At 41.9% G+C, this 21,835-nt stretch overlaps 1 protein-coding gene across 2 annotated transcripts in view; it reads left to right on the forward strand.

The window, feature by feature from the left end:
* LOC146572241 (protein ELFN1-like) overlaps positions 1 to 21,835 on the forward strand; it is a 133,828-nt gene that overhangs the window by 102,131 nt on the left and 9,862 nt on the right. The window contains exons 3-6 of one of the 2 annotated variants that reach the window (XM_085276273.1): positions 2,684 to 2,731; positions 17,820 to 18,514; positions 18,599 to 18,752; positions 20,573 to 20,739. In XM_085276273.1, coding sequence (XP_085132399.1) covers positions 18,225 to 18,514; positions 18,599 to 18,752; positions 20,573 to 20,739 — 611 coding nt within the window. In that variant the 5' untranslated portion in view covers positions 2,684 to 2,731; positions 17,820 to 18,224. The remainder of the gene's footprint in view (positions 1 to 2,683; positions 2,732 to 17,819; positions 18,515 to 18,598; positions 18,753 to 20,572; positions 20,740 to 21,835) is intronic. The other variant, XM_085276274.1, reaches the window with a different exon arrangement.

A 21,835-nucleotide genomic window follows, 5' to 3' on the forward strand; every position in this document is an offset into this window, starting at 1 on the left:
CAAACTCTGTCGAGTGAAAGCTCGGCAGAGAATTTATCGTCCAGCTGTGTGCAGTTTACTGGCAATGTGTTACATGATTACTGGATAATAAAACTCCAAGTTGCAAGCAAGCAAAACTGTTTACTGCAACTTTGGACCAAGCACTAAAGATTACAGATGAGTTAATGGCAGCGAGGCAGCTGCAGCGGCTGTGTCCGAGCTCCGGGGCAAAGTTGATGGAGGTGCATTATGACAAAAAAAGGTGGGACGAAATTGTTAAGATCCAATATTGAAGCCAAATTGCAGGACCTGGACTGCAATCTTACAGTCACAAAACAGAGAAAGTCTTACTGAATTTAGGATGGATAAATAAAATCAGCAAAGTTGCCCACAGCACTTCTGCTGTTAAATTCTATCATCTGCACCAGGTGAATTATTGCAGCACACCGCTTTTTTTTTCTTCTTTGAAGCAGAGAAAGTTTTCACCTTTGCCTGTTATCCACTTAGTGTGTCTTGGTGAGCCAATAGCTACTTATCAAATCAACCCAAGTGCACTGTCATCTTGATAACTCATGTTGTTTTCATGTTTTTAGTACCAAAGAAGAGTCTTGAGATCACGAATGCCTCTCACTGAACAGATATCATCCAAGAAAAGAAAAAAATGACCTTCTTTCAGAAGCTAGCAGCTCTTCCTGTTTTTTTTTCCTGCAGAATTGCACTACTTTAAATCTATAATTAATTTTACCAGCATTTGGCCCACAACAATATCCTGTGACAGGTGGACCCAGAGACTTTAATCATAATACATAATCCACTTTGTTCACGGCATCTGCATTTGCTGACTTTCCCTTTTTTTGAAGAATTACTAACTACTGCCAAGTCTGAGCAAATAACAACAGTGTTTGGAAATAAGCCAGACAAATTGTAGCAGGGCAACAGACCATCGGTCCCAATTTGGGTCATGCACTTTCATTTTCAAATCCTTTGCACATGGATATTGTTTTTGTCCCTCACTCTGGGCACTTAGCATTGTGTATGTGGGTATATCCCCACATACACAAACTAAGGGTGATTAGCCAGCATTTACAAACGACTCTATAAAGGCATTTATTGCTGATAAAATGAAGGAGTAACTGTGCCTCTTTATATCAAGGAAGTAAAATTATATTTGCATGAAATTTAGAGTTCCAGTGAAACAAGACGTTTTGTGCTGAGAGCAGGGGAAGCTTTGCTTAAAAGTATGTTCAGTTACACAATATTATATTCTCATTTTGTCATCGAGCTTCTTGTAAAATATTGACAATATACCTTTTAATAAGGAGGGATCGTTTGGAAGGCTAGGATGGTGGTGTTGAGGTAAAGACTTTGGATCAGAGTTTGGATGACACACATCCAGCCTGAACAGTCCAAATGTACCAATACAGAGCCTGAAATGCACAGTGACAGATCGCAGTGGATTTAAAGAACAGGGAAAAGGGGCAGGTTGGCTTAAACTGGCGGAGTGGTCATTGGGCAAGAGAGATTTTGAACAAGGTTATTATGAGAGTGTAGGAAAAAGTGGCAAAGAAAGTGTAGCAGCAGCAACAACGGCCAATATAAGCAAGAGGAATAACGACTAAATGAGAGTGGTTAGATCTGTCATTTCTTTATATTTTGCTTCCAAGAAGCCAGACTTTCTTGTAATTTTTTACGTGGTCTTGAGTGTTCTCCAGGTCTTCTGAAGGTCATTTTCTTTTGGGCTTTAGCTACCTTTTCCACACAATTTTAGTTTAGTCCTTGTATCTGACCATTTCAAGCAGATTTCCTTCAGCAAAGATGACCTGGGAGATGGATCTGGCTGTTCAGTTTGGCCACTGTGTTCACTAAAGCCCCATCAGAAATAGTCTCAGTAGAAGGGTGGTTGTCAAGTCAGTCTTAAGGAAGGAAAAAAGGGAGAAAAGGCTGAGGTATGCCAAATGGCATACAAACTGGACCCAAAATAAGTCAAAATGATCCCACACTGCTTTAATAACATTGAGGTGCAGGCTCAGAAAAGGGCAATCCACAGCTGATGTATGCTTTTACAACACTAGCAGTTTTTTGGGGATCACTGTCATGCTGAAAAATGAAGCTGTTCCAAATCAGATGTTTTCCAGGTTGAATTAGATGGTGGACCAAACTCTGATGGTACTTCAACAAGTTCCCCAACAGCAGTTTCTGTGGCTTCTTTTCCAGTTTCCTCAAAATTTTAAGTGCAAACTGCACACCATGCTATGATAGATGCAACAAAAGAAGTGGCAACAAATTATGTGCATTTACAACTGACTAATAAAAAAAGAGCCTAAAGATACAATTAAATACAATTTTGCTAAGTCATCTGTCATGTGTAGACACAACACTGATTCATACTTTTAGTCAGGTGCATTTTATGTTTCAATAATTCACAGGTCAGTGTTAACGGTCAGGTACAACGACTGAAGTGAAAATGATTGTAAATCAGTCCCATGTCCAAAGAAAAACTTTGAAAGACCTCCAGGAAGCCTGGAGAACTACTGCTCAAGACCACTTTCTATAAAATTACAAGAATGTCTGGCTCCCTGAAGCCTTCTGCACAGTATCAAAACTGAATGCCAGTTATGCATAGTTGAAAGAGAAAAACAAAGTTTGTACCATGGTGTGCCATTATTTCCATCATTTATCTCAATTTCTGTCCCCACCATCACAGCAGAGGTCGCCTCTCCATCAGTCGGCACGTCAGCAACCAGGAAAGCAGGTGAGCCGCATTTCCATTACGTCCGACCTCCCAGCTCACCAGTGTGTGCCACACAGTAACACACACAAAGCAAACAGCAGCCAGCAGGCACTCCTGGCACAGTCGCACAGATTCTTTTAACCACGTGTTTGTCAGAAGGTGAAAAGAGATTGGGGTGCTTGTGTGAGCGCTCAGCGGACACACTGCTGTTGCTTCTATAATATTTTCCACTTGGCTGCATGTATCAAGACAGGAAGGAAATTAACAGCTTGAGGTGTCTGAGTGATGCTGCTTCAGCTGCCGCTAGCTGTGTGTGTGTGTGTGTGTGTGTGTGTGTGTGCACCTAAGTGAGAGAGACAGATAGAACTAGAAAGCGAGGGAGAAAAAGAGGAAGAGAGAGAAAGATGCTTTCCTCCATGACTTATGGTATGTGGCCCGGGTCATTTGTCTGGTGAAGTTCTAATGCCAAACTTTGCAAAAGTTTTCAGACAGGCCATAACACGGTCCACCTACCAGAGCACATAAGCTCTATTACTAAGAAATTCCTCTCTCGCTCTCACTCACTCTCTCAGCGTAGAGGTCCCATATTTTATTGCATGCTCTGAAGACAACAGATAACTACCGCAGAGTTTCTTGTTTGGGGAAAATAAAAAAAAAATAAAAAATGCCATCCACTTTGAGAGAAGTCTGTAGCCTGTCTTCTTGAGAAATATTAAATTGATCCCCAAACACACCTGTTTTTGAGCATTAGTCCCAAACAGATGTATTCTTAGAGAAATAAATCTGAAGAAAATCAATTTTATTGGAGTGCTAAATTCTCACCGCACAGACTTGATAAGTGGCTCTGGAAAGTTTGTTGCTTGCTACTTGGTGAAGCTTTCCGGGTCTTTATAACTCCACACAGTTGATGTTTTTAGTGTGTTTAATGAATGCATTTCACACATGATTTTACCAATGTTTTATGGCGGTTTTTGTGTGCACACATTAGTACACCTTGGCCTGTGTATGTGTGCACATTTTTGACAGTCTGGATGGAAATACATTCATTGTTATCGGTCACAATTTAACCAGAGTTGCTACGCTCATATTAGTACATGCTTGAGAAATAAACCAGCATGTTTAGGATGGCAGGAGAAACCAGAACTCCAAGAACTGAGCCAAATTTTTGCATAAATTGCTTTTGGTTTGAACTGTTCCTTTAATCTGTTTAAGTCGATCCTTACATGGTTTCTAATAGCAATCAAGAGGGATGGAAAAAAAGTTGCTCAACCGCTCATGTGACAAGACAGAAAAAAACATAAATGCACAGATCAAAAAATAATGACTTATGATTCAATTTCTGCTCTAACTGCAGTCAAAGCAACCCTACCACACCTGTCGTTCTCTGCAAAAAGGCGAGCTACAAACTTTTTGGTGCAGCATTCAGCAAGTTTTGAGACACCAAGTACCAGATGATTGAAAATATAGGTTTTCAGTAGAGCACTCCTTAAACACTCCCTGAAGAATAAGAGGTCACCATGACCACAGCACCGGTAAAGCCCCAACTGTCAGGCGCAGTGGCCCGTGGACATGGGATGGACTCAAGCGCAGATTCAAAACCGGAGGCCAGGGGTGAGGTGTAACGAAAAGAGACTTTATTTTTACAATGCTCAGAGGCTAACAGAAAGTGCAGACTAGAATCAATGAACATAAACTAGATGTCTGAGGCGAGAGAAAAATACTGTGGTGAAAACTAGATGGCAGGGATAACTGGGTGCAGGTACTGGGCAGGGAAAACTGTGGCGGGCCCGGGCACTGAAACAGAGGACAGAGCAGTCAGGGGAATCCCACAGAGGGTTGCGAGTGAATCTAAAAAATAGTACACTGAGCTGTCTTACAAGCTTGCAGGTGGGGGTTGCGTGGAGGGGGGAGGTAGGAGAGGTCCAGGTGGGTGCTGCATGCAAGGCAGGGAGGCAGGCAGGAGAAAATGGCAGCTCCAAAACGGAGAGGGATTACCGGTGGCAGCAAACGGGTATCCAGGAGAGCTTGGTAGGTGGTTTTCAGAGGCTGACGAAAAAAACAGAGATACGGTTAATACACACGATTAGTCACCAAGGAACGGACGTGAGGCCGAGAACTGACTAAAGTTGGCAGATAATCTGGCGAAGACCAGTTGAGTGCGCCGGTCATAAATACTGCTGGTCCGATTGCCATCAGGTGAGGAACAACAAAGACTCCACCCAGTGGGGAGGAGCTGATGCTGTGGAAAACCACCCAGACCACGACACCAACAATCCTGGGCTGACACATAATGGAAGATTTGTATAGCGTCTGTGTTTCTGCGTCTTCACTCTGTCAGGTGTGTGAAGCCACATCTCTTTTGTAAATGACTGAGTAACAGTCGTGTTTCTGTGTGGATATTGGAGTCCATTAATTTTGCATGTGTACAATGTGGGAGCCTGACAAATCCTTTTATATCAGAGAGTGTGCATGTGTGGGTGTGTGTGTGTTTATTTGTCTGGGATCACACATAGCTTTCAGACATGTTTATCTTCAACATTAGTGTGTGTCCGAGAGTGTGTACACGTGTGTACTTCAGAGTGTGAAATCCCATTAAGTGTGTTAAAACCCCTCTCTGGCCTACTGCCTGTTTGGAGAGGCAGACGCCCTACACACAGACACGCTCGCAGTTGTCACACCTGTATGTGTGTTTGTTTTGTTACGCAGGCATCTGTGTATGTTTCTGCGTGCGGATATGGATGCACATCGGCTTTTGGAGAAGAGCTATATCGTGTGATGGTAATTTTCAGGTGAATATTTTCTACCGAAAATAGCGTTTGTGAATCTAATGTGGGTTCAAGGTCTCGTTGGTATCTAGAAGCTTTGGAACCATGAATATGTCACAAACTCAAAAAGTCTGCATACTACATATGACCACAATTTAATGTGTAATCTGTACAATTCCTTTGAAAAGCAAGGTGAAAGCTTTCAGAAGGGGACTTCACAAGTCTTTAGCTTCCACTTATTTCTTTGTATGATGCTAGAAAAATAGAAAATAGACTCAGTGGCTTATTGAAATGTGCAAACATACGTGGAAATGTATGTAAGGCAAAAATAGAGTTGTTATAATGTTTGTAAAAGTTCTTCACGGCTTCTCCAGACCTGCTGATGGGTTAAGGATGTTCTACAGTCTCCTAGAGTAACTGCCTGTCTCCTAAATCTCCTCTGCACCCCTCTATGGGAAAAAATGTCAGTGGCCTTAACCTGTAAATGCATTCCTTTTCTGGGGGGTGTCTCATCGTTGGATCTTTCGTTAAGGAGCTGAAACTAAAGAAAAACATTCAAGCCTGGCTAAATTTTGAAACAAGATACACCAAGTCTTCCAAAATGTGTTGTGCTCTGATGTAAATGGTATCTTTGACACAAAAACAGCACTAATATACTACATATTCATCAAAACAACACCATTGCCCCTGTCGAGCATGGCGGTGGTTGTGTCATGCTTTGAGGCTGTTTATCTGGGAATTCAGTCAAGGTTTAGAGAATCTGAAAAATTCCAAATGCTATTCAATTTGAAGCACACGTGCCCACCACACAGCTGAAATTGAACATTTTAATATGAATGTGTGCCAGTGCAGCAAGATCGTAGCTGCTGGCTGATTCTTTGGAATGACAGGCTCCGTTTGGCTTTCGAGAATACTTCAATAAAGACCTTTTCCCGATTGCTAGAGTGCCACGGCTTTCTCTTTTAATGTCTGTGGTGATAAAAGCTGGCTCACTCTCTTGTTTTTTATTTGTTGGTTTTAGGTCAGAGCTCTGTGGCAGTCATTCTCTAGCACCACACTAGAAAAGCTATTTTTGTGGACTTGCCTTTCTTCACAGGGGCACTGACATGTCAGAGTTGGAAGTAAACTATCTGTGCTTCCTACGATGCCTTATGAGATTACTAGATGATCAAACCATGGATAGATGGATGGTCCGTAACAAGTGGTCAGATGTTTACGAGCTGGTATCATTACACGGTTGCGCAGGGCTGTGCGAGATTACATGACTTTTTGAGAGAATTCTCTTAATTAGAACCAAAGCAATTAACGCAAATCATTAATTACTTTACTTAGTTTTTAATGCATAATTTAAGAGCACTTCGTTAGCTGCTTTGAAATAAGCAGTAGGAGGGAGTGAGGCTGTGGCTTAGAGTCTATTCTTGACCTTGGCAACGAAACAATTGACAAAATAATCTCACCTCAAGGTCTGTTTATGGCAACTGTTCCCTTCATCTACTCAAAAATGAAGTAAATGTATCTTAAAGTATTAAAATTGTGTATGTGACTCAGAGATCTCAGTCTGTCAACAAAAACATGTCTGAGAAAAAATAAACTCATACTTTAAACAATAAGACCCTGGCGTCATAAAGAAATCTAATATTTGGAAGACTGTTATGAAGACAAGCTCTTTATTCCTTTTGAACCACTGACGAGAAAACATGAATCCATTCAGCCAGGACTTTTCTTTTCTCTCACCTTCAGTTAAGGTCTTTTTCTTAGAACCAGCCAGGACCCAGAAATGCTGACTGCTGAGGAGAAATTGCTTTTTGAGGGACGCCCATATAAACAGAGTTCTAAAATATATCTATCATTGTTGAATAAAGGGCTTTGTGCTACGTTTTCACAAATCTACAGAGAGACAGCGAGATGGGAATCAGATTTGAACACTACAACTGAGGAACATCTGTGGTCAGATCTGTGTCATCAGCCACTGTGAATACGCAGCATCGAGCATTTAACCATCACTTCTGTCCTGAGCTACGACCTACTCTGCATACACGACAACTCCAAACTTTCATTATCTGAAATGAGTTTTAAATGTGAGTTGAGATTGTTCCTGACTGCAGTGACGAACATTTGGCATGACATGTGGGAAACTTCCTTCATTTAAATTACCTTTAAATTGACAAAATAAACAGTTCTTTGATTCAACTTTGAATTCACTTTGTGAAAATGTGCTACACTGCAAATGTTTGGCAGTCTCCTTACTTCTAAATGGAACTGAGATGTGAACAGTTACATTCACTTTGGAAACGTTTGAATAAATTCTATATAATACTGTGCAAAACTCTTGAACCGACCGTTATTTCTTTATATTTTGCTTCCAAACACCCACATTTTCTCAAACATTTCAAAAGTGGTCTTGAGCGATAGTTCTCCAGCCTAAGTTGTTCTTTGACTGCTTTTTCACTCCTTTTCAGTCCACTTCTTGTACCTGACCATTTTCAAGGTCTTTGTGTGTGTGTGTGTGTGTGTGTGTGTGTGTGTGTGTGTGTGTGTGTGTGTGTGTGTGTGTGTGTGTGTGTGTGTGTGTGTACAAAAGGTAACTTCTTGATGTGTGCTCAATCATCCAGGTAAGTAAATCTCCAAAAGTTGATTCTGTTCATCTGGACGTAGCGTTTTGTGGGAGAAACGTTTCGTCACTCATCCAAGTGATTCTTCAGTCTCAACTGACTGCATGTTTCCCCAATTGAGGAGGGGGGCTAAGGGTACATCTTTTGCCATCTTGCAGTGCTGTGATTGCAGCCATTCCTCAACTCTCTATGGAGTCATGGTCATTGATCAATGGTCTTTCATCAATGGGCTATGATTAGTGGTTGTTGAACAATGGTCATGAGAATTTCCATATTAATGATCAATGAACTGACCTCACAGCCCATTGTACCTTCAGTGGGCTGGTTTCAGTCATTATGTAATGTGACGTTTCTCCCTCTGACAACGCTACGTCCAGATGAACAGAATCAGCTTTTGGTGACAAAAGGTAACTTTATTGATAGCACTGGTTCAACAGATGAATCAGTGTTGTGTCCACAGAAAGATCCAATTATCAATGGCATCTTTAGGCACTTTGTCTCAAAACATTCACAGTAATTTGTTTCCATTCCTTCAGTTGAATCTACAAGAACAAAGATAAAAATAAATCTCTGTCTGACAGGCATAAAATAGTATTTTTACTGCAGCAGCGCTGTGTTAAAGAATAAAGGTGGTCATACCAAATATTGACTTTCAAAGTTGTTGAAATTATACAAACTCTGTTTTTGCCTACTGTTCTGTATTTCCAAGTATGTTTGCACATTCAATAAATCACTGCGCATATTTTCCATTTTCCCATAAAAATCTAAAGAAATGAGGGGCGGCTAAATACGTTTGCACAATATTAAATGTTAGCAGAGTGGCACTTTATGTTTCTTTTGGAGGCATTCCAGTATGAGCTTGCTTTATTAATATCAGTCAAGCGCTTGCTTGTAGCTGGAAGCTCAAGTTTCTCTGCGTTTATCTGCACTGGCTGAATGTTCAAAGATGTTCGATGAGTAGCTTAAAACTGTTAATTAATTTTTTATGATGAGGGGTTTTTTCTGTCTTCTGGTAGTTGTTGTTCTTCAAATGCTAAAAGAATACAAGTAAAAACAAGATTACAACTGATATTTAAAGAGACCTCCAGATGTGATTGTTTTCAGGTAGCACACTCAGCACTCCATACTAAGAGTAAGAAATGGGAGATTTAATTCTAAGGCAAAATGAACTACGTGGCATGTTTCCAGTCAGCTCCTCGCCCTCATTTACTGAGCCGTGTGACTCTTTCCACCTCTGCTTCCCATCTTTCCTCCTTCCTCTTGTTCTCCTCTCTGAATACCAAATGCATTACGTAACCGTACAATGTTTCGCCACAGAGGATCATCCACGGCATCTCACATGTCCACATCTCTCTACAGGGGAGTGACAAGTGTAGCACCGCAGGGCCCGTGGAGGAGATATATATCAGCACTGCCTATTATTCTGGCATAACCCTCTCACTGCAAAGACAGCGAAAGACAGACAGGAAGACACTCTGTGATGGAGAAAAAGACAGAGACAGATACGACACAGATATTAGATCAGGATGAGAAAAGTACAAGCTTGTATCAATAGCATTATTCTCCACATTTTGTCCTGTCTGGCATGCCTTACTGCATAGAAGTCTCTCTCTCTCTCTCTCGCTCCCAACTGCTGGGTAGCAAGCAGCATAGAATTTCTATAATAGAAATGTCCGTCACGCTCCGTGTTTCCATATCTCTTATAGAAACGTCCATCATGCCAAGTCTGGACGTCAGCTTAACCTCCAAACTCCTCTACCCCTCGCTCCATCCATCGCTCACTCCTCGGCCCGCCCCCACTTTTTAAACCCCTTACCCTCGTGACTGAGTAGAGAGGGGGAGAGAAGACGCTTTTGCTTTCATTCCTCCCTCAAGGACGTGTGATGTTGTGTGATGTTGAAGCCTTATATCCGTAATAGTCAATCACTGTGGTGGGGGGAGAGTGGGGAGGGATGGGTGAGACTGAGAGTCAAAACAAATTACATTCTCACAGATGTCTTTGAATCACGCGGACGACAGGCAGACGCATACTCGTGCTGCGCCTCCCGGTTGTGAGAGATGTAGTAGAACTTGCCTCAGAGCGTGGCGCTTTTGATCTGACTTCCTTAAACTCCCGTTCCTCCTTTCTTCTCTTTTTCTCTCGTTCTCCATTCCTCTTCGCCTTTTCTTGCTCTGTAATCTAACCTAATCCAGATGACTCACTTTCATCGATTGCACAAATGTGCAAAGTCTGTGTGTGTGTGTGTGTGTGCGTGTGTGTGTGAGGACTTTTGTACTGCCCAGAGCTGACTGTGTGATACGGTTTGTTGTGAGGTCCCAAGATACTGAGAAAAGATGAATTCTTCACATGCGTGGGAAATCAATAAGCATCGAACATAATCAAAACACAGGAAAGGGATTCACTTATGCTCCATTTTAACGCTAAATCTATATTTAACCAGATTGCACCTTTTGGGATCCAAAATCTGCAAGGGAGTCCTCACCGATAAGACAGCCATATTCTGTAGATAGAGGTCTTAGATAAATAATACAGCGTAAAAAGTTCTGGGGACAGACAGGCAGAACGACAGAGAGACACAGGCCTAGCATCCCCCCCAAAAAAGAAAAAAGAGAAAAAAAAACTTATTCAAAGCAATGACAACTCCCAAGGATTCATCTCACACAGCTGCAATGAATGCTTTGAACTCTGCCAGAGAAATGAGTTTCTGAATTTTCGAGCCTTTAAGAAGACAAATTTACACGATGCACTCAAAGCATCATAAAGACTGTCTAGAACATCTCTGTCAGGGCTTGAAGCTACAAAGGGAAAACTGTACACTGCTAACGTCCATATATTTGTGCTGGTTACATAAATACCCAAATAATTTGAGAGCAATCCCAAAATAGCCTTGCAAATCAACATACAGCATTAAGAGAAGATGCATGTGACAGTATTTGTAGAACGTCTAGTGGGTGTAAGAAAAAATCAAGTACAAGGCGAAAACTCTAATTCAGGGGGTCACCGAGAGACTGATAACCATTTACACCTATTTACACCTATAGCCAATTTAGGATCATCAGTTAACCTGACATGCTTGTCTTTCGGGTGTGGGAGGAAGCTGGAGTTCGCGGTGATGACCTGCACAGGCACAGGGAGAACAAACTCCTCATAGGAAGGTCCCGGTCAACTGGCAGACTCAAACCCAGGACCGAGCTGCTCTGACGTGACAGTGCTAAACACCACACCCAGAAAACAAAGTTGAACTGAAATTCTTCAGACTGTTTGTGTAAGAGAATACTAACTTAAGCAATTAGTAGTTATTTTTAATACTATTCCAGAGGATGAAACCCTTTTTTGGCTATTAAGTATTTTTGGATTCAGAATTTAAGCTAAGCTAACCTTCTGGGCCATCGTTCTTTCATAAGACTGCGTGAACGACATTTACCCTCCACAGCAGTCCCAGTTTCTCATTTGACCTGTTGGAGAAATTAAGTGCTTACACCTGGCCTAATGTGTAATTGCTAATTTGCAGATGTGCACATGTGGTTTTCAATCGTAAGTGAAGCTAATTGTGGGCTAAGTTAACAATACAAGACAGCAACATCCACAATCAAAGTCTCAAACGAGGCATCGAAAAAGCACAGACTGATGTCATGGCAGACATGTTCATCTCTTACAGTTTATGAGGAAACCCAAGCACAGATGTACAGTTAGTGGTTCACAAAAAAACTCCACCATGTCATCTCATTGAAAGCTTTTAAAGTAAAGTAGAGTCAGGTGGAAATGTTAGGTTTGCATAAGCCGTAACACAGCAACAGTTAACAGTGAGGGTCTTATCAGTGAGAAGCACTGCTGCAATAAATGCATGCATCAGGCAGTCTGATGAGTTTCAGGGTGGAGATGGCCAGATTCCACTATTTGTTATAGAAATAGTGGAATAGTGTATACAATTTTAAACTCCAGATGAAACCATTGCATTAATATGCTATTATTATGCTATTATTACAGGCATACCAGTTAAACCTATTCTGACAGGACTTCTACTTACATTTAAATATAGTACGACTTCACAGTAAATGCACACATACACACACATACATATACAGGTATATGGGCAATATAGGTCATTTGTCTTCCTCATTCTGCCTCACCTTCTTCATCATTTTTCCGTTCATGGCTTCCAGCCGCTTTGTGCCGCTGCTGCTTTCCACATTGCTTTTGAATGGTAATGAAAGCACTGGCATGAGTTGAGATGCACCACTACACACAGAAATGGGGATCTACATCTCCTTATGTATGTGGGTATATGACAGTATCCCTGTTATTAATGCGCGCATGTTTTAGCCTCATTCACAGCCTGCCCAGGAGTGCAACCCATCTCCTTAGTGTTGCTCATCGGTCACATGGGGGGAAAAAAAGTGAAAAATGATGTAGAAGATGTTAAAAAATAGACAATTCAGTTCTACTAGTAAGAACATTTACTTTTAATTTACATTTACGTTAAAAAATTTTGCAGCGGTAAAAACTGCTGATCTTTTTAATGATCATGCAGGTTTTTAATCAAACTTCCAGTTTATCCCAAAGTAGGAACACCAAGCACTTTATTATGAAAACCGTCATTACATCGACCAGTCCCATCTGCTGTCAAAACAACCTAAATGTTTTATGCCATAGATTCTACAAGATGTTGGAAACATCCATTTGAAATGCTGGTCCATGCTGACATGATTGGATCGCGTGGTTTCTGCAGATTCGTCAGCCATACTTTCATGTTGTGAAAATCTCAGGAGATCAGCAGTCTGAGAAATACTCAAACTCACCCATCTGGCATCAACACTCACATCACGGCTGCAGTGACGGAGACCGCTTTTTGTCTTGACTCTGATGTTTGATGTGGACATTAGCTGAAGCCCCGGACTTGTGTGCTGGATCTTATGCTTAGTACTGCTGGTACATTGTGTGACTAGGTAATTGCAGGCATAAACAGGTGAGTGTTTGCATGATAAAATGAAGTTATCACCCAAAGGAAAAGAAAACTGAGTGCTACTAGAAACCTGGAATAAAATAAAATATATATTCCCTCACTTGGTACTTTCATGACCGTGAAGCAGAGAGCTGTACAACCTGTCAGCGCAGACTTTTCCATCTGGTGACTTGAAGATTCACAGTAAATGAGCACAGTTATTTTCACTTGGTGACTCCTTGTGGCCTTTGGATTGAGAGACCATGCCCATTAGGGTTAAAGTTGATCACTCAGGACAATACTGCATTGATGAGAAGCAACCCTTCCCTATAGGGGGACAAAATGCCCATTACAGCACAAGAGACTTAATGGACACCTTTCAGGAGTCAAGGGTTCAGGATTTTCCTTTGACGTGAACCTCTCTATATGCAGCTGACAAACACCGACTAAATATTCCTTGATCCATTTAAATGAGAGCATATAAAATAAACCCTTCAGGGATCTGCACCAGAAAACTTGTTTCTTTCTCTTTAGCCTCAGGGCGTAACCTAAAACCAGGTGTCTCTGAAATGTGTAAAATATCAAACCAACAGGACTGCAACTCTGTAGCTTTCTCAGCAGAGATAGAAAGAACAGCCTTCAGCTTTGTAAACAGGATACATCATCTGCAATCTACTTTCTCTGCTTGACTCTCTTAGATTTTTCTGAGTCATGCTGTGGATCTTTCCCACTTGTTTGGGGTAGCGCTGACGCAGGGAGCGAGAAGAAGAGCGAAAATCAGAAATACAATAAAGATGCTACTAAAAATTTTGTTGATAGTTTAAAATGTTTTAATATGTGTTTTGATTGAAAATAGTTTATTATTGTTTTACGGGCCACTTGCTGCTGTTTCACACAAGCTCCTTTCTTGCAAATGAGCGTATGATGATGGATGTTTGTGATTTGAGGTTATTTAGATTCATTAAATCAAAGGAAACTGGACTGTACATTTATTGCCTTGTTAAAGATGACACACTTATTTTTTACTGCACAGAGTAACAGGTAAAATAAAAATAATGATGCGGTCTGCATCCTCGCTTTTATTATGCAATTCTGTCTGGATACTAAAAATCTCCCAGGAAAACGAACGCTCAAAAAAGGAAGGAGACTGTGGCTATGCCTGACCAAAAAAAGAGAAAAAATCATGATGAAAAGGGAGAGTAACAGAATCTGAAATGGAAACAAGAGTAAATAAAAAATAGTGACTCTCAAAGGAGAGTGCTCCAGTGCTCAAGAGGGTCTAAAGGGGAGATTCAGTCAGAACTATGTCTCCATATTACAAAGACACAATATAAAAATCATGGTGAAAATCAGCGAGACTCAATAATCTGATAATCATGTGAGGAAGGTGTAACAAAGACCAGTTTTAGGGGTGTTTACAGAGGTTGTGTGCATAAACTGTGTATGTACAAAGAAACATGCATATAATATGACCTTCCCCGAATGCAAAGTGTTTTTTATAATGTAAAAATTAACTGTAAAAATGCCTCTAGAGAAGGCCAAGTCCAATAGCATAAAGATGAAAAATAAGGTGAGAAATAACTAGCATGAAGCAAAACAGCCAGTGCTTTTACGATGGTCTATCATCACTGATGCTATAAATAGCTGTGACCATGTGTAATGGTCTGCTTTCTCTTTTTTTCCTTTTGTTTGTAGTCTAATATTTTGTTTTTTGCCAGGTTCTTTTGCTCTTTTTTATCCCCGTTCTGTTTTTCTTTTCTTTTTAATTCCAAAAACAATCAAAGCCACATTTCCCTTTCTCCACTTTCTTCACATCCTCCCCAAAGTAAATTGCACTTCTTCATTAACCTGAGTTGCAAACAGCGATTTTATATGGAACTGATGCAATAAGAAAGCATCTGTGTCCACTCGTGGCTAAAGATGCGAGCAAAGAGTTGGCTCGGCCATGTGCGTAAAATCTCACTGTGACTGAGATTTGCGCATACACGTGGCTTTCGAAATCTCTCAAGAAGACAGCGTATGCATTTTTCTGCTTTTGTGCACACACAGCTATATGAATCTTTCCCCGGGTGGCTTGTTTTTCCAGAGTTTCAGAGAACATGCGCATCTACACAACATTACCTTAAAGTACAGCAGCCATGACACCACCGTGGTCAAAGCAAGGTTAGAGTCTCAGTCTTTCTCGGGATGACAGTTTGTACCCTATAAATCTTTGAGTGTGACATGACTGAAAAGTGAGGCGGTCACGATGCTGAGTGCTGAAATATTCCACATGCCTGTTCTCGACAGCTGAGGCAGCGTCGAGCGTGCGTACACGCGGAGAGTGCGAGCGAGGTCGGGGAATGCAATGAATGATGCAAAATGGAAAAGAGGCCGACAGGCTCTTAACAGTTCCTTCTGTGCATATCACGTTAGCTACTACAAGTGTATTTACTACACTTTTTACTACAAAGAAGGTCAAGTGAAAGCTAGTAACTGCTACTGGATCTCTCTTTCTGGTAACCTGCACTCTTGTTCTGTCTCCTGGACCCTTGTACTTGCCTCAGTATGAAAAGAAAGAGGTCAGGTGGAAATCAGCATCTTAGCTAACACCCCCCCCCCCCACACACACACACACACACACACACACACACACACACTGCACCCCCTGCTACACCACCATGTTGTTCCCTCTCAACAGTTTGTTTACTCGAGTTTATCTGGTCAGCAAAATGGGCATCTCCCATCAGAGTGTGTGTTGCTGGCAGCAGTTCCTACACTTTCTCTCGTGTCCCATCTAGGTAGTTTGCCTCATGCAACGTGGGAGGAAGTCTCACCATCAATTATAGATTATGCTGACTGGGTGGGAAAGCCCATGCATATGGCTACACACCGGTAAACACTCATGCATGCCAGCGTACATTAGTCACATTTATGAAGAAGGCTTCCGGGGGGAGGGGGGGTCCCCTCAATTCATTTCTATTTCTAAAGTGCCAATTCACAACAGCGATTATTGCGGGGAACTTTACATTGTAACGGCAGGCGGTCGGACTCTGTTTTGACAGGAAGAAACCGCCGACGTAAACCGAGCTCGAGGAGGGCGGCCATCTGCCTCAGCCGGTTGGGGTGAGGGGAAAGCAAAGAGAGAAAAGAGGAGCAACAAATCACGAACAATATAACAGTAAACACTCAGCCGGTTGGTGGGGACAGTCACCGTGCATCAGAAACATGCAGCTCTGGAGTCAGACATGCATGAGAAAAGGTACAGAGGGGAGAGAGGACAAAGAGGAAAAGGGACAAACTGCATACTGGAGAAGTTAAAGCCATCAATCCCTGCAAGTCTAGAAGTTCAAAAACCCCTCACTGAAAAACACATAGCATTTGTGATAAATCAAATGACAAAGAAAACTTGGAGCACAGTTGTGCCTTACAATTGCTGTGCCGTTCAATATCTTTGTCTAGACATGATGGTTGTGCGTGAAAGATTACTCCTATTGTTTTGTTTTGTTTTTCATCTCCTTTTAACACAATATCCAACGAGCTCCAAACCACTGCAGGTTTAGTGCTACCTACTTGACCAAGGCCAGATGACTGATGAGCTATGAGAGGGAACACGGAGGGTATCAACACAAACCCATGTGTCATTAAAAGTGAAAAATGTCATTGCCATTACTCATTATGTGAATGCATTACTAACAAGCTATATGTGAATGTTTCCAGAAGCCAGCTCTCTAAAAGGACACAAAAAGTCGAAGGGAACTGTATCCTATTCCCCACAAGTACGCCGCTCTCATTTACCCTCGTCCTCAGATCAGAGGTGACACATCAGCACCGCTCTGCTTCGCCGTAATCAATAATGTGTCAACAGCAGCCAGGAGATGCTTGTCAGGAAGGCCCAACCTTTTGCTCCTTCCTACTCCTTCTCCTTCACCTCGGTGATGTCACTTCCTGTTTGTTGCTCTCGCAGCTGAGAGAAAAAGGCTTAGAAGAGAGAAGAGGGAGCCACTATTCTCGCAATTTCCCTGAACAGAGTCCCACCACATCCCTTTTTCCCCTCTCAGCCTCCTCTTTCTCCCCACAGAACCGCTGTCTCTTTCACCACCGACTGCTTTATTCCTCCTTCTACCTCAACCTCTTCTCCATCTCACCATCTCTCTCCCCCCTCCCCCAAGCATCTTTCCTTGCAGCTCCCTTGCACCCACTTTTTCTTCCTCCTGCTCTGCACAGCCCTGTGAGAGCCTCTTTCACTTTCCCGCCTCCCCGTCTCTCCTATTCCGTCATACGTCAGCTGTTTTTCCCAGGAAGTGTTTTATTTAGAGCAGATTAATTAATTAGATACAGTATCAGAGCCATGGCCATTCTTAGCCCTGGCCATCAAGGCCCAGAGGCTAATGGAACTGCAGAAAACATGTGTGCGTGTGTGTGTGTGTGTGTGTGTGTGTGTGTGTGTGTGTGTGTGTGTGTGTGTGTGTGTGTGTCTGTTTGTGTTGTTTTTCGCAGCAGCAGCACCAAGCTGTGTGTATTTTTCAGATCTGCAGGTGCTTGTGTATCTGCGCCAGTGTGTACACTAATTGGACTTGTCAAGAAATGTCACTGTATATAAAAATTGTGTGTGTACGCATGCCTAAATTTGAGTATGCATGTGCACACGTCAGACTGTTATATAAGAAAAAAAATAAGCACCTTTATCTCATCGTGCTGGTAACAGGGTTGTTTTTGTTGCAGCTCACAAACAAACCACTGTGTGTTACTGGCAATCCCGTTCTTACGCCCTCCTCCCATCTCTCGCTCTCTCTCCTTTTCCCTCCAGGGACCGGTTCTCACACCAAGTACAGAGCAGCACGCAATGAGGAAGAAAGAAAAGAGGTGCTTGTCCAATCAGAGGTGCAGATGGCCACAGAAGACATGAATACCAGCCAATCTGGCACTAGGACGACTTCCACTTGCCAAATCATACATAAATCAAATGTGACCCCGCTAATTAATCGACTTATACAGTTTACCTAGACACACATACTACCAATGAAGTGTTACATCCCATTCATGCACACTATTTCTTCAAGCTTTTAGCAATTCCTCGGTTTGGCACATTTGCCGCTCGTGGAACAGTCACAATTCTCAAGAAAAGCAAATCCCTGTTCATGAAAATATAACCGTTAAAAAACACACCCACCCTCCCTTCGCAATGGCTCCAGTCTACAAGAATAAATGTTAGATGGCGAGCAACTCTGGTCGGCTTTCTCCAGCGGATACTGCAATGACATCCCAAATGGCCCAGAACACTGAACAGGGACGGCAGCGACATAACACGACTGGAGGGTCTTCATCAGTGGTCTTGTCTACAGCCAGCTCCTTCTTCTGTTTCCTTGCACTGCTTTCAATGATGCGGCTGCCGGTGGTTAAGGCAGACTGCTGGCTTATTGAAGGGGAGAAAGGCTTCGTGTGGCTGGCTATCTGCAGTATGAACCAGCCTCCCTACGAGGCCATACCCTCCCACATTAACAGGTACGAAAACTTACAAAGAAACTTATTTCCACAGTATTTTCCCGAGTTGCTGGATGCTGAGAGATCTCACACATCTCTCCATAGCACTATTGTGGATCTGAGGCTGAACGAGAACAAGATACGGGCGGTCCATTATTCTTCACTGAGTCGCTTCAGCAACCTCACCTATCTGAACCTGACCAAGAACGATATCAGTTACGTAGAAGATGGAGCGTTTTCAGCACAATTTAATCTGCAGGTGCGTCCTGACACAATATGCATTCATAGGTTTTTCCATATAGGTGCACATTCATCAATGCACATACATACAGCAGTGGAAAATTACAGTATTATTTGGGTACATGAAATGCACTCTTCAAACTCTTTGGATGTATTTGGATAATGTAAAAAGTGCTCCATAATTTTACAGTATACACAGTAACTAAATGAAATCCATCAGTCTCAATGTAAACAAAGTGTTTGTGCATATGAGAGTGCATATCCAACATTAAACTGCTGCTTAATCCCACAGTGCACCAGAGGACTAATAATCCAATTACACAATATATACTTAACACTTGGTATCAAATTACTATACTATTATGCACCAACCGAATATATTCTTTTTCTTCTTATTATTAGTATTATTAGTAGTAGTATGTATGTGTATGTTTATGTGTATGCAATAAAAATACAGTTCTGCCACTTTCCCTGTCAAAAGCAAATGCCTTATCTCATTTCTAGTAATCTGATCCCCTCCTCAAGGTGGTTTTCGTCCATGCAGTTCGTCCATGTGGCTGCCATTTTACAGTCAGGTCCATAAGTATTTGGACAATGGGACAGGTTTTGATTGGACAATTGACTGACAAGCAGTTTCATGGGCACTTGAGGCCAGGTTCTTTGTTATTTTAAGGGAGATTAAATATAAGCAGGCCTGTCAGTGAGGCCACAAAAACTTTAGGAGTGACCAAATCTGGTACTTTCTAACAAATAATGAATGCAGTTCGACCATGCCAAAAAGCCTCAAAAACCACAGAAGACAACCAAAGTGGATCATCGTAAATTCTTTCCTTGGTAAAGAAAAAGAACTTCATACCAACTAACCAATTCAAAAATACTCTCAGGGAGGTTGGTGCATCACTCGTGAAGTCTACAATGCAGAGATGCCTTCATGAATGGAAATGCAGAGTGTCTACAACAAGGCATTGTTAGGAACAGCTTCTGATCCACAGCATAGCACATCTGCGAAACATGGTGGAGGTAATGTGATGGAATGTGCAGCTCTCTACTAGTCTTTATTGATGATGTGACTACTGATAGAAGTACTATGAATTCTGAAGTTAGTGCTGGAAAAGTTATCTGTGTCCATCTTGATGTTTATAACAGGTCAGAGATTTAGTAGCCTATGACGAACCCTCACATTACACTAGTGATGATCGTTGATATCAAACTTGGGTTGTTTTGACATAGAGGTTAATGTTTCATTTATATGGTGAAATTGTCAATCTTATGTGAAAGTAATCACAATAAAACAGCCCTCTGGAGTTCACAGAGACAAATAGTTTAGAATCAAACTATGCATACCATTTCTTTACTTATTCTTATAGATTTCTACAATAAACATAGACTTATTCAAACTGTATTTATCATATATTACAAGTTTAAACTGTTCTATTTAGAATAATATGTAAACCAAAACAGGGGTCTAAAGAGATCGAAATTCTTCCATCGATATACGCACAGATGGACACAGACATGAGAATGACAACACCCGCTCATTATGGCTTCCAGGAATATTCAAGCAAAGTGTTTCACCAAACCAATCTCAACACATCCATAATGAGCTGGCATGCTTACACATCTATCCGGCTGCTGGAGCTAAGCCAGGGAGGTAAAATGTGAACAAGAAAGATCTCAGTAAATTCAGCGCAGCACACGGGCTTAGATCACGGTGTCAAACACGAATTGTTTGAATCGTCATCTGTTTGTTCCGTATGTTTCCAGCTTGTGGTGAGTGATGCCTGGCACAGGCTAGGTCTTCAGAGATTAGACTAATCCCACTTGTCTTTGCCTCCCCAGGTTCTCCAGATGGGCTTTAACAAGTTGAGGAACCTGACAGAGGGCATGTTGCGAGGCCTGGGCAAGCTGCAGTACCTTTACCTGCAAGCCAACCTCATTGAGACTGTTACACCCAACACCTTCTGGGAATGTCCGAATATAGAGAATATAGACCTCTCCATGAACAGGTATTGACAATCATGCTTACTAGGTGAAACTGCTTAAATGTTGGAAATTGCTGCTTTTTCAGCCATAATATATGAACACCAATCAGGCATAACATCGTGACTCTTGTTTTGGTGCCCCTTTTGCTGCCAAAACAGCCCTAACCCATCGAGGCAAAGACTCCCCTAGACCCCTGAAGCTGTGGTATCTGGAAGTGAGCAACAGATACTTTAGGTCCCTTAAGTTGCAATGTGGTGCAACCATGGATCGGACTTGTTTGTCTAGCACAACCCACAGATGCTTGATTATAGTGAAATCTGAGGAGTTTGGAGGCCAGGTTAACACCTCAAACTTGTTGATGCGCAAATCATTGCTGAATCATATTTGCTTTGTGGCAGGGTGCATGCTAAAAATGGCTCCAGCCATTAGGGAATAACATGCCCATGTAGATGGTCTCCAACAGTGCTTAGGTAGGTGGTACATGTCAAAACAGAATATCCACAGAGATAGCAGGACCCAAGTTTTTCCAACATAGCATCACACTGCTTGTGCCAGCTTGCCTTCTTCCCATAGTGCATCTCTCACATGTGTCCATTGTTGGTGCTTTGGGCGGTGGACAGGGGTCAGCATGGGCAGCCCCATTATTATGCACTCTGTATTCTGACAGCTTTCTATCAGAACTAGTGTTAACTTTTTTCAGAAACTTTGGTTTCAGTATCTGATGGATCAGACCACACAGACCAGCCTTTGCTCCCCACATGCAACAGTGAGCCTTGGCTCCCCATGACCTTGTTGCAGGTTCACCGCTCTTCCTTCCTTGGACAACTTTTTGATAAGATACTGACCACTGCAGAGTGGGAACACCCCACAAAATCTGCTGTTTTCACAATTTAGCCCTTGTCAAACTCACTCAAATCTTTATGTTTGCCCATTTTTCCTGCACAGTAAATGTGAGGATAAAATATTCGCTTGCTCCCTAATATACCCCACCCACTAACAGGTGCCATGAAGAAGAGATAATCAGTGTTATTCATTTTAAATGTCGCTTGTTAGTGCTCATAATGTTATTCCTGATGATTGTTGATATATATAGATGGTGAAATTGTAATTGTAATAATT

Source organism: Mchenga conophoros, linkage group LG6 (genome assembly GCF_057382185.1).
Source record: "Mchenga conophoros isolate Kocher_MC1m ecotype Shallow Benthic linkage group LG6, M_conophoros_male_GT1.1, whole genome shotgun sequence".
Classification (NCBI taxonomy): Eukaryota; Metazoa; Chordata; class Actinopteri; order Cichliformes; family Cichlidae; genus Mchenga; species Mchenga conophoros.